General features: G+C 38.8%; 1 protein-coding gene across 2 annotated transcripts in view; it reads right to left on the reverse strand.

Annotated features, from left to right (window-relative positions):
• Nucleotides 1–639: 639 nt before the first annotated feature.
• kansl1a (KAT8 regulatory NSL complex subunit 1a) overlaps nucleotides 640–13,338 on the reverse strand; it is a 29,999-nt gene continuing 17,300 nt past the window's right edge. For both annotated transcript variants that reach the window (XM_058794432.1, XM_058794433.1), the window contains exons 7-14: nucleotides 7,334–7,513; nucleotides 7,082–7,249; nucleotides 6,032–6,165; nucleotides 5,088–5,206; nucleotides 4,155–4,212; nucleotides 3,947–4,059; nucleotides 3,611–3,869; nucleotides 640–1,927 (exon numbers count right to left, since the gene is read on the reverse strand). In XM_058794432.1, coding sequence (XP_058650415.1) covers nucleotides 1,775–1,927; nucleotides 3,611–3,869; nucleotides 3,947–4,059; nucleotides 4,155–4,212; nucleotides 5,088–5,206; nucleotides 6,032–6,165; nucleotides 7,082–7,249; nucleotides 7,334–7,513 — 1,184 coding nt within the window. In that variant the 3' untranslated portion in view covers nucleotides 640–1,774. The remainder of the gene's footprint in view (nucleotides 1,928–3,610; nucleotides 3,870–3,946; nucleotides 4,060–4,154; nucleotides 4,213–5,087; nucleotides 5,207–6,031; nucleotides 6,166–7,081; nucleotides 7,250–7,333; nucleotides 7,514–13,338) is intronic.

Raw genomic sequence — 13,338 nt, forward strand, 5'->3', positions numbered from 1 at the left:
TACTAGTAGCATTAAAATAGATATTAGTACGGTTTATAGATTAAATGCTAAAACGGCTTGCCATAGCGCGCTCATCTGCCGCTTTAAATGCTTGAACGGTTTAAAGTCTGGTGGATTCTGATTGGCTGTCAATGTTTTATCATTCATCAATTGGAGAGAGAGAAAAAAACCGTTCCGAAAATGATTCCAAAGTTTTCGTTTCTCTCCGTTATCCTCCGCGAAGTGCATTCAAATCGTTTAATGCACAGCTAGCCGTTGATTATCCCGTTTATGCCATGGTCATTTGCCAGCATTCACATATTAAAGATGTTAATAATATTTGCGCTGCAATATTTGACCGGAACGATAAAAATGACGGTTATTTTCGTCTGTATTACTATTCAACCGTCACTGTATGTTACTATGGTTACCAATGTTAGAAGCGCATGAACGTGATTAAACTGACCTGGAACTACCTGCGCAGTTAAACGAATTTAATCAACACCTGCCAGCCAATCAGAATTGAGCATTCAGACAGACCATGTCATAAAGGATTTTAATGCACTTCACGGAGACAAGAAGAGGTGACAGAAACATTACATTACAGAAGGTTGGTTGTTTTATCGCTACAGCACACAGTGATGAGGCGTACAATCTGAATGGAGTTTGATTTGTTTTAATGGTACTATTTACAAAAGGGTGTTTTTGTTTTTCTTTTTTTTCTGCAAATGATTTAACATCTGAAACAGTCTGAATTACAATGAAACCTGTCTCAAACAGCTATGAAGAGAAAGACACATCAAAGAAATTAAAAAAAGACATTGTGATTGTATGAAAAAGAAAAAGGACAGGGCCACAACAATAATGTTGAGTTGCATAGCAAGTAGATTCTCGAAGGGGCGACAGTGCGGAATAAGAACACTAATATGGGGTCACACCGACAAAGTGAAAGAAAAACAGACGCCTTGTTAACACAAGTTTCCATACAACTGCATAACCTGAGAAGGGCAGCTCTGTGTGAAACATCTGGCTCCTTTCAGAAGAAATACAAAGTACAATCTCGACAGATGATGTAGAAAGAGCCTGAAACACGTAAGGGCCGAAGTGTGAGAGCTAAACTGATGTGCACTAAAAGGCTTCGTTTCGCACAGCTTGCAATTTCTCCATTAACATTGAGATACATGATGCCATGAACATCAGCATAGCCACACTCCATATGCTGGTGGGAAATTATTAAAAAGAACGAGAAAAAGGGAGGATCGAGGAAGAGAGCAAGATATTGACGCCCTGTGAAGTGCTTTTTAACTGAGGAGAAGATCTCTGCTTGGTACGTGACCGTCAACCGAGCATAACGCGGACAAGTATTTTTGACAGGTTTTGGTTTGTCACTTCACAACACAAGCATACATATATAAGTCCAGCAGAGAGGCACCCTTTGGTCAAGCCCTCTTAAGTCTGCTACACAGTGCACTACATAGTGTTCACCTGACAGGTTAGAATACCACACTAAGTCCCAATGATATATTTAGCTGACTATGAAAACATTTATGGAAACAACTTTCATACATCTCGTTTACATTTTTCTTCTGAGAAAAGAGTTTTAGAAGACAGGTTTAGCTTTCTATGTTCTGTAATATTCACTAAAAACTGTGAAAATAATTGGCTGATGTTTGAATATCAAACAACAGAAGTCCTGACAGATTTTTTTTTTTTTTGTTTGTTTTGATTAGTATGAGTTTTTTTCTCAATTAATGCCATAGGAGGTGTGGTTTTAAGGTCGTTAATCAGTTCATCGTCACGGCGAGGAAGCGTCGCTCTCTGACTCCGCCCTGCAGTGGGCGTCGGCTCTGAGGCCTGTAGGAAAGCTCGGTTGACTCTTGTCCGTCTCGGGCTCCACTATCGGGTCCTCAGGTAAAGGAAAACTCCTGGGCTCCCAGGGCTGGACCGTCTATCAGGGTAAAAAAAGACATGCAGGATTTTAAGAATGGAATTTGTGGTAAAGAAATTAAATAGTGTTTCTGTATGTATTATCGCAGTTGCCCATTCCCATTTATAAAACAAAACACATTGAAGAGTTACGTTTTGAACTCTAACAATAAAAAAGCAATTCATTTTAAATAGAAATATCATAACATAAAATATACTACTGTTATTATACTAACCCCCCTCCCACAAAAAAGTCAAAGTGTCTTCAGTATTGCTAATAATAACAACTTTCATTAATAATTTAGCACCAAAGAATTTGATATTAATTGAGCAGCAAATTAGAATGATTTCTGAATGATCATGTGACAATGAAGACTGGAATAATGATGGTGAAAATTCAGTTTTGATCACAGGAATTTAAGGCCATGTCCACACGTACATGGGTATTCTTATAAACTGAGTTTTTCCTTTCATTTTTAAAGAAAATCTCCGTCCACATGCAAACGCATGCTATGAAGCACTGTCAAGAGCATGTCAAACCAACAGGTGGAGATATAATCTCAACCGTAAAGCCATGTTGGCCAATCAGAAGCCTGAAAAAGTTTCCAGTAGGCAGAGAAAACTCCGGTTTCGCTGTCTACACGATAACACTACAACCAGAGTTTTTGAAAATCTTGCAGCGTTTGTGTGAGGACAAACGGCCAAACCGCATAGAAAAGGCTGAGGTTTTGAAAATAACCACATTCGTGTGGACAGGGCCTAAGATATTAAAACAGAAAACAGTCATTTTAAATTGTAGTAATATTTATACGATTTACAGAATTATTTAAATAATTGTTTTTTACTATATTTTTGTATAGTACTTTTGTATAGACTCTTTTCAAATCCAAACTCAAACTTTTGACTAAACAATAGTTTATTTTCATCTATAGACTCATTTACGTTTTGTTATATAGACGGTTTCATCGGGCGCACGTGCCTGGCCCGAAGTTAACTTCCGGTCTGGGTTTTTTTTTTTTAATTGGTCTGGCTAGTGGCGCCGGCTACAAACGCAGTTAAAGTTAAAGTGATGAGTAATGAAGTTGGGCTCAGGTTGTTGTGCTGTGGGAGGTGTTTGACATACATTTATTTATTTGTGGTGTTTAATGCACGTTTAAAAATCAAAACGAGGTGTGTTTTATATCACTGTATTTCTGAAGGAACACTATCTTTGGAAAATGTTCGATGTCATTTTCATTTAATCTTGCATGTTATATGCCTGATAAAGCAGCGTTTGTAAGCTCAGTGCTGCTTGTGTACAGCCGGACAGCCGTTACCAGGGAAACCTCGAGTTCTCCTACTTTATTTGGATGTCTACCGGAAGTTAAGTTAGGGCCACAAAAGCACAAAATTATTTTAAATTATTTAAAGGGTTTTTTTTGTATTGTATTAAGTTGAAAGCGCATTTTTCAATTTTTCATACCCACTATTAAATGTTAACCTAATTGATTAAGCTGCGACTGTGGCGATGAGACAAAGCCAATAAAGATAAACACTTCCAAAAATACTAACGCCAATCAATAAAATAATTTACTTTAATTTTAGATTGCTCTTTAGAAAGTAAGATGTAAAATAGAAGAGCATTTTTTTAATTAAATTTTTTTTCTATGGAGAAAATGAGCAGGACGATGATCATGAAACTGGTGCGAGAATGCATGTACGTTACCATCTCCTCAAAGGTGCAGTCTGAAGTGGAGCCGCACGTGTCTTCGCTGTACAGCAGTCTGTGTGCGTCTCTGGTGTGAGGTGTTTGTGCGTCGCGGGAGCACGGCGTGTCGGGGCTGGGTGGGCTCAGGGGTGACTGCACCGGCCCGTAGTCCTGCAGGAGGTGGAAGTGACTTGCGTCTGGGGATGAGGGCTGAGGCGTCGAAGGGTTCGTTCCCATTATTGATGGTGTCGTTCGCCCGTCCAGGGATTTATAGGACCTGTGGAATGACATGGTTAACTATAAACTCACAAAACAGGAAAAACATTGTCTGGTAAGATCAAGTAGGGCAGATACCTGCTGCCTCTCCTCTTGGCGGGTGCGAGAGCCGTCCATCGCCAGCGAGAGCGCTCCTGATCCTCTAACTGCTGGTGGAGTTTACCAAACGCGGCATCTGAAAGGTCCTCCACCTACACGGATCAATCATTGGGTCACATCACTAATAAGGATCGACAAGAGATTGAATTGGAATATATGGGAAGAAAAAAAAAGATGGCTGTTATACCGGAATGTTATTGTCTTCCTCTGCCAGTGGTTTAGCTAAAATGTCCACTTCCCTCCATCTGAACAACAGAGAAATAAGTGTGAGTAGAGACAAAAAAAAAAAAACTGTTTTTTTTGTTCAGTATCATATTTGATACATCAGGATTTCATAACCCATATAGTATGATAAAGTGAGAATATGTAGCTCAAACTTCAGAAGGAAAAACAACTAATAAAGAAAATTATGCAACTGGGGCATTTGCTGATATTTATATTGCCAAAATGATGAAATTCCGATAGCTTGTATTGTAAATCAATGAGATCTTTATAACAGTGTAACAGACTACTTAATAAAATGATACAAATATCAGCTGTCACTTTGTCTCTCTCAATAATATGTCATAATAGGATGATATTTAATGTTTAGTTTTACAGTCAAAGCTCTGATGTTTTTAATGTGGGGCAAAACTTACTGCAATACAGTGATGATTGAGAGATGAACAAATAAATGTTCTTTGAAGGCCTCATTTATCTCATTTACATTTTAACACAATTTTCTAAAAAATAAATAAATGACAGTAATAATAATAATAATAATAATAACAATAATATGTATGAATAGTCAAGTAAACTCAAATTATTTCAGTCTAAGTGTTTATCTTGAAATCCTTAGATTCTTCTTACATTTACTTTATAAAAATAATTTCACAGCAAGAAGACACCTGAAGGGCGACGTTTTTACAACTATACTGAAAGGCCTTTTACTTGCTATAAACTGTCAATTAGACGGCAGAAAGCATGTAGTAGATTATGTACAACAGGTTTTTCAGTGCGTTTTGATCATGTTAATCATTTTAGGGCTTATAAATTGGCATATCAAATACGATACAGTCAGCTTTCATGGAGTTGAATGAACAGTGGACTAAGAGGCACTGTGAGTGACTTGGAGACACACCTGGGTGTGAGAATTTCCTTGTACTGAAGCTTCTCCACTCTGGTGGTGGCAGCCACTGACATTGGAATGACGATGTTGTTGATATCAAACGGACTCTCGCCTCTTCTTCTCCGAACGGGCTGTTTAAAACATGAATGAAAAGTGAACACATGAGCTCTATTTAAAATCCTAACGAGAGCACCGTATTCTGACTTTGACTGTACAATGCTGACATTTGTTTAAATATAAAGTTTAACAAATCACCATTAGGACATATGTGACCCTGGACCACAAAACCAGTCTTAAGTCGCTGGGGTATATTTGTAGTAATAGCCAGAAATACATTGTATGGTTCAAAATTGGAAATTTTTATTTTATGCCAAAAATCATTAGGATATTAAGTAAAAATCATGTTCCATGAAGATATTTTGTAAATTTCTTACCGTAAATGTATCAAAACTTAATTTTTGATTAGTAATATGCATTGCTAAGAACTTCATTTGGACAACTTTAAAGGAGTTTTTCTCAGTATTTAGATTTTTTTGCACCCTCAGATTCCAGATTTTCAAATAGTTGTATCTCGGCCAAATATTGTCAGATCCTAACAAACCATACATCAATGGAAAGTTTATTTATTCAGCTTTCAGATGATGTATACATCTCAATTTCAAAAATTGACACTTAAGACTGGTTTTGTGGTCCAGGGTCATATTATGACTCCCGTTCTTTCATCCCTAAATTTAAGCCCTATGTATTAAATACCATGTAAAACTGCACTAATATTTATTTTGGCATGTTTTTGCCAATATTAGACAGTATATTGTTGAGTGGCTAGGAAGCAAAGTGGAGGGGAAGGGGGACGTGGCTGGGATTCAAACTCGAGTCACTTAAATTTTAACTGTGCCACATGTCAAGAGCACTTTTGGCTTAAACCAAAACTATTGTACAGAAAACAATGAACGTACCACGCTGTTTCCCAGAGGAGTGCTGCTCTCAACGGGGAGGGAGAGCTGTCTGGTCAAGGGACTGGTGTTGGAGGAGTGAAAGCTGGACAGAGACGCACATGGACTTGGACATGCATCCATCACCACTTTTGGTGCTATATGAGGAAAAGAAAAATGAAAAAATATATATATATACACATATAAGACACACATATGTGCTTATTAACCATGTAACTTCAAATTAAATTGTGTGTTGGTCTCACTGAGCTGTCTGGTACCAGGGTCAAAAATGTACTTTTCCATTAAGAGACAATATTTCAATCAATTCATGAATGAATTGATTCAATCAATCAGAATACTACAGTATTTTACCAATAAAATGTAATGAACAAAAGTCATTTTTACACCATTTACTCTTCTTTTTAGAGCAGCTTTTCAGTAGAATTGAATTTTTTTGTTTGCATCTTTGAATCACTATTTCCTTGTTTATCACTGTAAAACTGCTTTGAAACAATCTGTATTGTATAAAGCGCTATAGAAATAAAGGTGACTTGACTTGCAAAGGTGGCACAAGAGCTGCATCCCACATGGCATAATGGTATGAGATTAATATTTTAAATAGCCTATATAAATTATAAAGTTAAAAAAACAAGTGCTCATTACAGGATTGGGCTGCAATATTTTGACAAAAAAAATGAATGCCAATTATTGCCCTTGATATTGTAATAATGCTTATAATACAATATCTAAATATAATGCCATAATCAAGGCTTTTTATGTTCTCATTTCACTTCAATCATGATGGTCATGACTGTTTTAGTTTAATTGTGCAGGGGCGTTATTTACCCTGGTATCTTGCATTCATTTTTGGTGTCTTTTTTTGCCCCAAGCCCCCATTAATATCTGACCCTGGGTGCTCCTCAGTCTACTGAAATGAGATTTTATGACTACATGCTTTATTTTATGCTGCTGTCAGTAACTGTGCATAGCTGAAATAACCAAAAGCTTTCATTAGACAGGCTGTTTAAGACATATTTAGGGTCATGTTTGTATGGAAAGCAGTGCACTCACAGTCTGCTCTGTCCAGTGAATGCTCTCTGACCCTCTTCCTGCTGTGACTTCTGTCCAGCGCACGATCCGGCCTGCAGGGTGTGAGTGTGTCCGGCTTTGGAACACATGAGATGTTGTCCACCTGCAGCCTGTGCAGCCTCTCCGACCTGTTCTTGTGACGGGCCAACCCTGACAGAGAGAAAGAATGAATAATGAATGACTTCAGTCACTCTGTCACAGTCAGTGGCTGTGAGTAGACGTGTGTGTACTTACGGACTGCAGCCGCATGCGAGTTTGACAGTCTGAATTTGTGTTTGGGGAGGAAGGAGGAGGATGGTGTGATGGAGAGCTTGTGTTTGACAGAGATCTTCTTCAGCGGTTTGATCCTGTCAAACGAACGAGTCTGCCAATGAGATCTCAAGACCTTCTGCAACTGTAAGCTGAGAGCCACATCTGAGAGACAAACCAGAGGAGGAAAGGAGAAAAAAATGTAGACAGAATCATTACAATTCATGAAATTTTAACAAATCTAGGACTGGAACAACTCATCAATAAAATTGAGAATCTGTGAATGGTGAACTTCTGACAACAATGATATATATATATATATATATATATATATATATATATATATATATATATATATATATATATATATATATATATATATATATATATATATATATATACACACACATATACACACACACACACACAGCATCTCACAGAAGTGAGTACACCCCTCACATTTTTGTAAATATTTTATTTTATCTTTTCATGTAACAACACCGCCACAAAAGTGAAAATGTCCAAATTGGGCCCAAAGTGTCAATATTTTGTGTGGCCACCATTATTTTCCAGCACTGCCTTAACCCTCTTGTGCATGGAGTTCACCAGAGCTTCACAGGTTGCCGCTGCAGTCCTCTTCCACTCCATGATGACATCACTGAGCTGGTGGATGTTAGAAACCTTGCGCTCCTCCACCTTCCGTTTGAGGATGCCCCACAGATGCTCAATAGGGTTTAGGTCTGGAGACATGCTTGGCCAGTCCATCACCTTTACCCTCAGCTTCTTTAGCAAGGCAGTGGTCGTCTTGGAGGTGTGTTTGGGGTCGTTATCATGTTGGAATACTGCCCTGCGGCCCAGTCTCCGAAGGGAGGGGATCATGCTCTGCTTCAGTATGTCACAGTACATGTTGGCATTCATGGTTCCCTCAAGGAACTGTAGCTCCCCAGTGCCGGCAGCACTCATGCAGCCCCAGACCATGACACTCCCACCACCGTGCTTGACTGTAGGCAAGACACTTGTCTTTGTACTCCTCACCTGGTTGCCGCCACACACACTTGACACCATCTGAACCAAATAAGTTTATCTTGGTCTCATCAGACCACAGCACATGGTTCCAGTAATGATTAATCCATGTCCTTAAGCCTAGTTCACACTACACGACTTTACACGTCGGCAGATCGCTGTGCTGTTCAGACTACATGACTTGATTGTCTGTCTTTAAGTCGTTGTGGTTCACACTATGTGACTCTGTATAAATGATCCGCAACCAGGGGTTACACACTACACGAGCTGACAACAACTGTCACCCAACGACTCGATTCGGTCCCTAAACCACGTTTTGTCATTAAAACACGCAAGAATTTACCATTCGCAAAGAGCTTGATTGACATGCGATCTGACAAATCAGAAGGCTTATATTATGTGCAGCCGCTGCTGCCTGTCTTCATAGAAATACATGTTAAAACGGGGTAAAAAAGATTGACTGAATTGAAACTTTTTCAATATAACTAAATATAAATATGTGCGGAGGGTTAAGTTGTGCTGTTGCTGGCTGCCATGGTAACGGCAATGAGCTAAGCTATTCCTTTACAGTCTACTTGTTTTGCGCACCAGAAAATCTGTCATGTCCTGCGCTGTATGCAGCGCTTAAGTTAAAATACTGAGTGAGAAATAATAAAATAATGTTTAAACGTGTGCTCTTATCATTCTGTGGACAAAATCCCATGAACTTCGCCCCGAATAGGAGCTTAATTTGCACGTGTGCTCATCTGTTTTCAATGCAGGTTAACCGTGACGCTTCATGTCATCTTCCCACTCATTAAACTATGACAGGTCCTTTACTGCAAAAAGACGGTCACTGCAACACTCTAAAGTGATGAAACTACGACGCCATGTGCTTTTTAAAACCATTTTTATAGGTTTCATGTTATATTGTTGGCTCGGAAAATATGTAAATGCGCATGCCCAGTAGCCGCAGCTGTATCCCTTCTAGCCTTAACCACAAATCAGACAGAAGAGCAGATTAACTTCGGTGGACTTCAATTTGAAAAATGGTGTTTCGCGGTTGAAATAAAACACTTTCTGATGTTTATTCATATTCATTTTGTGCATTAAGTAAATATGAAAAGACAATCGATTCACGTGTTTGAACTGAGGCAATACAGTGATCTGTCACGACACATTGAAAAGCCACAAAACAGTATTTATTGTTTGAATTTCTTTAAAAATAACTCAATTTAAAAGCTGAGAGTCCTGAGATCTTGTTTCATATCAGAAGGAACCTGCTCTGTCTTCTCTGTCGGTGTGTTGTCAGTTCCCTCTTTGATCTGCGATGTATTTTTCACTGCGTGAGAACACGTGTAGTGTGAGAGCTGCATTGTTTGTCGGTCATGGCAACAGTAACTAGGGTGGGCGGGTTTTGCGAACGGTCTGCCTTGCTCTTTCATTGGCTGTAACTCGTCACGACACCTGACACCACGTGATTTCGAGTCGGCCGACTGGTCCGGATATTTGGCATGCTAGATATTTGTTTGGCGTTGGCGAGGTGTCAGCTAGCGTCTTTGATGCATCGTTGTGTAGTTCACACATAAAGATTGCGGAGCGCCTATCACCCGCTGATTTTCCCCCAATTACAGCCCGACCTGTCGGCGAGCTCGTTAACTTGCAAATCGGGCTTAAAATCCTGTAGTGTGAACTAGCCTTTAGTCTGCTTGTCTTCAGCAAACTGTTTGCGGGCTTTCTTGTGCATCATCTTTAGAAGAGGCTTCCTTCTGGGACGACAGCCATGCACACCAATTTGATGCAGTGTGCGGCGTATGGTCTGAGCACTGACAGGCTGACCCCCCACCCCTTCAACCTCTGCAGCAATGCTGGCAGCACTCATACGTCTATTTCCCCAAACACAACCTCTGGATATGACACTGAGCACGTGCACTCAACTTCTTTGTTCGACCATGGCGAGGCCTGTGGAACCTGTCCTGTTAAACCGCTCTATGGTCTTGGCCACCGTGCTGCAGCTCAGTTTCAGGGTCTTGGCAATCTTCTTAAAGCTTACGCTATCTTTATGTAGAGCAACAATTCTTTTTTTCAGATCCTCAGAGTTCTTTGCCATGAGGTGCCATGTTGAACTTCCAGTGACCAGTATGAGAGAGTGAGAGCGATAACACAAAATTTAACACACCTGCTCCCCATTCACACCCGAGACCTTGTAACACCAACGAGTCGCATGACACCGGGGAGAGGGCCCAATTTGGACATTCTCACTTAGGGGTGTACTCACTTTTGTGGCCGGCGGTTTAGACATTAATGGCTGTGTGTTGAGTTATTTTGAGGGGACAGCAAATTTACACTTATACAAGCTGTACACTCACTACTTTACATTGTAGCAAAGTGTCATTTCTTCAGTGTTGTCACATGAAAAGATATAATAAAATATTTACAAAAATTTGAGGGGTGTACTCCCTTCTGTGAGATACTGTATATGCCGCCACAAATAGAGTCCAAGTCTGTGGGAAACACTGTATGTATATATATATATATATAGGTCACGTTAACCGAAAATTTTCTGTCATAGAGTGGTGGAACTATGATGTCACTTTGTAGGCAAAAACCCGGAAGCGAGTTAGCATTTTAGCACTTCCGGTTCCATCGTCCCAGAGTCAATGGGTTTTTTGAATGGGATTTTGGTTAAATCCCTTAACCCCTTAACTGTCACTCACAGTTTTGAACATAGACATTATAGTGCACTATTCAAACTTAAATTTTTATAATTCATGAATGAAAACATTTTGTAACATGATTTTGATGTACCATTTCCATGGTAATGCAATGTCTGATTTTAAAATGGGTTTCAAAGGATGAATTTTGAGATTTTAAGTTTAACTAATATATAATTTCTTATGAGTTCTAAAGCGTGATAGAGAAAAAGGCAAAAAATAAGACTTTCTGTGACAAAGGTCATAACTCCTATTATGATGTAGATTTTTTCAGGTGCACTCTTGTCATAAATTAATCTATTACTTTTCCTACATAATTTTTTAACAAAAAAAGTGGTAAAATACCTATTTAGGAGTCTTAGACCTTTCCAACGATATATAGTTTGTCATGATTAGATTAGGATTTAATTGTAAAATAGTGAAGTAAACGTAGGCGTCCCACAGGGTGGACGGTGACAGTTAAGAGGTTAAATAAGGTCCGTGGTTCACACAGGCACAAGATAGTTTCACGTTTTATTCTACGACATAAAACACACCAGTTACACCCCACTCGTGATTTTTTTTAAACTGTTACGTTTGTTAAAAAAGACGGTTGCTAACAAGTTGCTAAATGGGACTACAGGTGCTGTCGTGACATTAAACGTCATCACGCCAAACAGTTTATCAATTTACAGTATTTTCCAGTTGTAGTATAATTTGTAATACAATTAATTGTAGAATAACCAATGAATAGTTTCCCGCATTTTATATTGTTGTTCGACAATGTTTTTTTTGGCTTTGCCCCGAAATGCAACAAGTCTTCGGACAGAAGAAGCTCGTTTTATTGCTTTCCTACTGACACGGAGACTCTGGTTTCGGACCATAAGGTAAACTCATATGATTATTCCATGTAAACACCACATTTACCGGCCTTACGTGGTTAAAGTGAAACTTTAATGATGCATAGTGCTTCAAGCCACTTTAAATTATACGTTTGCGGCCACATGAAGCTGTTAGAAAGCATATAGATTGAGGATTTCCCAGAAGCAAGGATAAAATAACATTGTGTACCCACCGCAACAAAATGATAGCTGAAATGTAGCACTTTATTCACTAAAATAAGTTTAATCTTACCATATCCAAAAACTCGCTCACTCTGCTGTTATATAGATTAAATGCACTAGAATTTAATTGAATAGTACGTGGAGATGCGTTTTAAATTAAAATATTCATATTAATCAAGGATTTATTGACTTTTAATGCACCTTATTTCGAAATGTACAGAAATACGTGCTTTCAAATGTCCTTTAGTTATGATTATTTAATTTATTCACTATACTACTTATTACTAATGTCTCATTTCAGTTTTAGTTTGGCTCTAGTTTTGTATTTATTCCAGTTTATATGAAAAGCTTCATGTAGCGTGGATTAAGATTCATATACAGAGTAAATCCTTTTCACTGAAAGCGGTCTGGTGGTGACGTTGAAGGCGAGCGACCGTGGGGGTGTAGTTCGTTTATAGCCTAAATTTAGCTTTTAAGTTCTGGCGCTTGTATTTAGGCATCAAAATTCATCAGTTATATTATTTTGTGAAGATTATCTTGATGGACAAAACGTGTAAGTTTCATGAACTATGATTGAACACAGAGTTTATTTTTTGTGATAATCCAAAAGCCTATAGAAAAATCCCATTGGCTTTTTGTCGAGGGAACCAGTTTCATGCTAACCGCCGATCCGCATACAAAGTTCCCCCACTCTATTGATGGAATTTATTTTTATTTTTTTTTAGCAGTGATGGAAAACTCTGAAGGCTTTCCGTCACTTTTTGACAGATTAAACTGAGGGTGATCTATTGTAATTTATAAGTGTAATTCCCACCCCTGTCCAGTTGGTGGCGAGTGCGCTCCAGTGTGGCAGCAGAGCGCGGGATCATCAGCTCCAGAACAAAAAGAAAATTTTTTGCAATGCCTTTGATTACGCACAGGCAGGTACCCACCAGTAAAGCGAAAGAGATGATCAGTACACGTGCGCTGCCGCTTCGCTTGATCTGAGGTGTCTACAGCGATCTATCGTGCCACATTAAATAGTACGGCATTTATTGCTTGAAAAAAATTGGACAGAAATTGAAATCCGAGACGGTTTCATATCAAAAGTAACAAAGCACAAAGCTTAGCCTATTGCGATTTATTGGATAGGAGGCGCACTATGTGTACGATTCATTCATGAACTGAAAACAGCATCGATTGGGATTTAAGAATCGATATTGGTTCATAAAAATGAGAATCTATTAAAATC

Source organism: Onychostoma macrolepis, chromosome 12 (genome assembly GCF_012432095.1).
Source record: "Onychostoma macrolepis isolate SWU-2019 chromosome 12, ASM1243209v1, whole genome shotgun sequence".
NCBI lineage: Eukaryota > Metazoa > Chordata > Actinopteri > Cypriniformes > Cyprinidae > Onychostoma > Onychostoma macrolepis.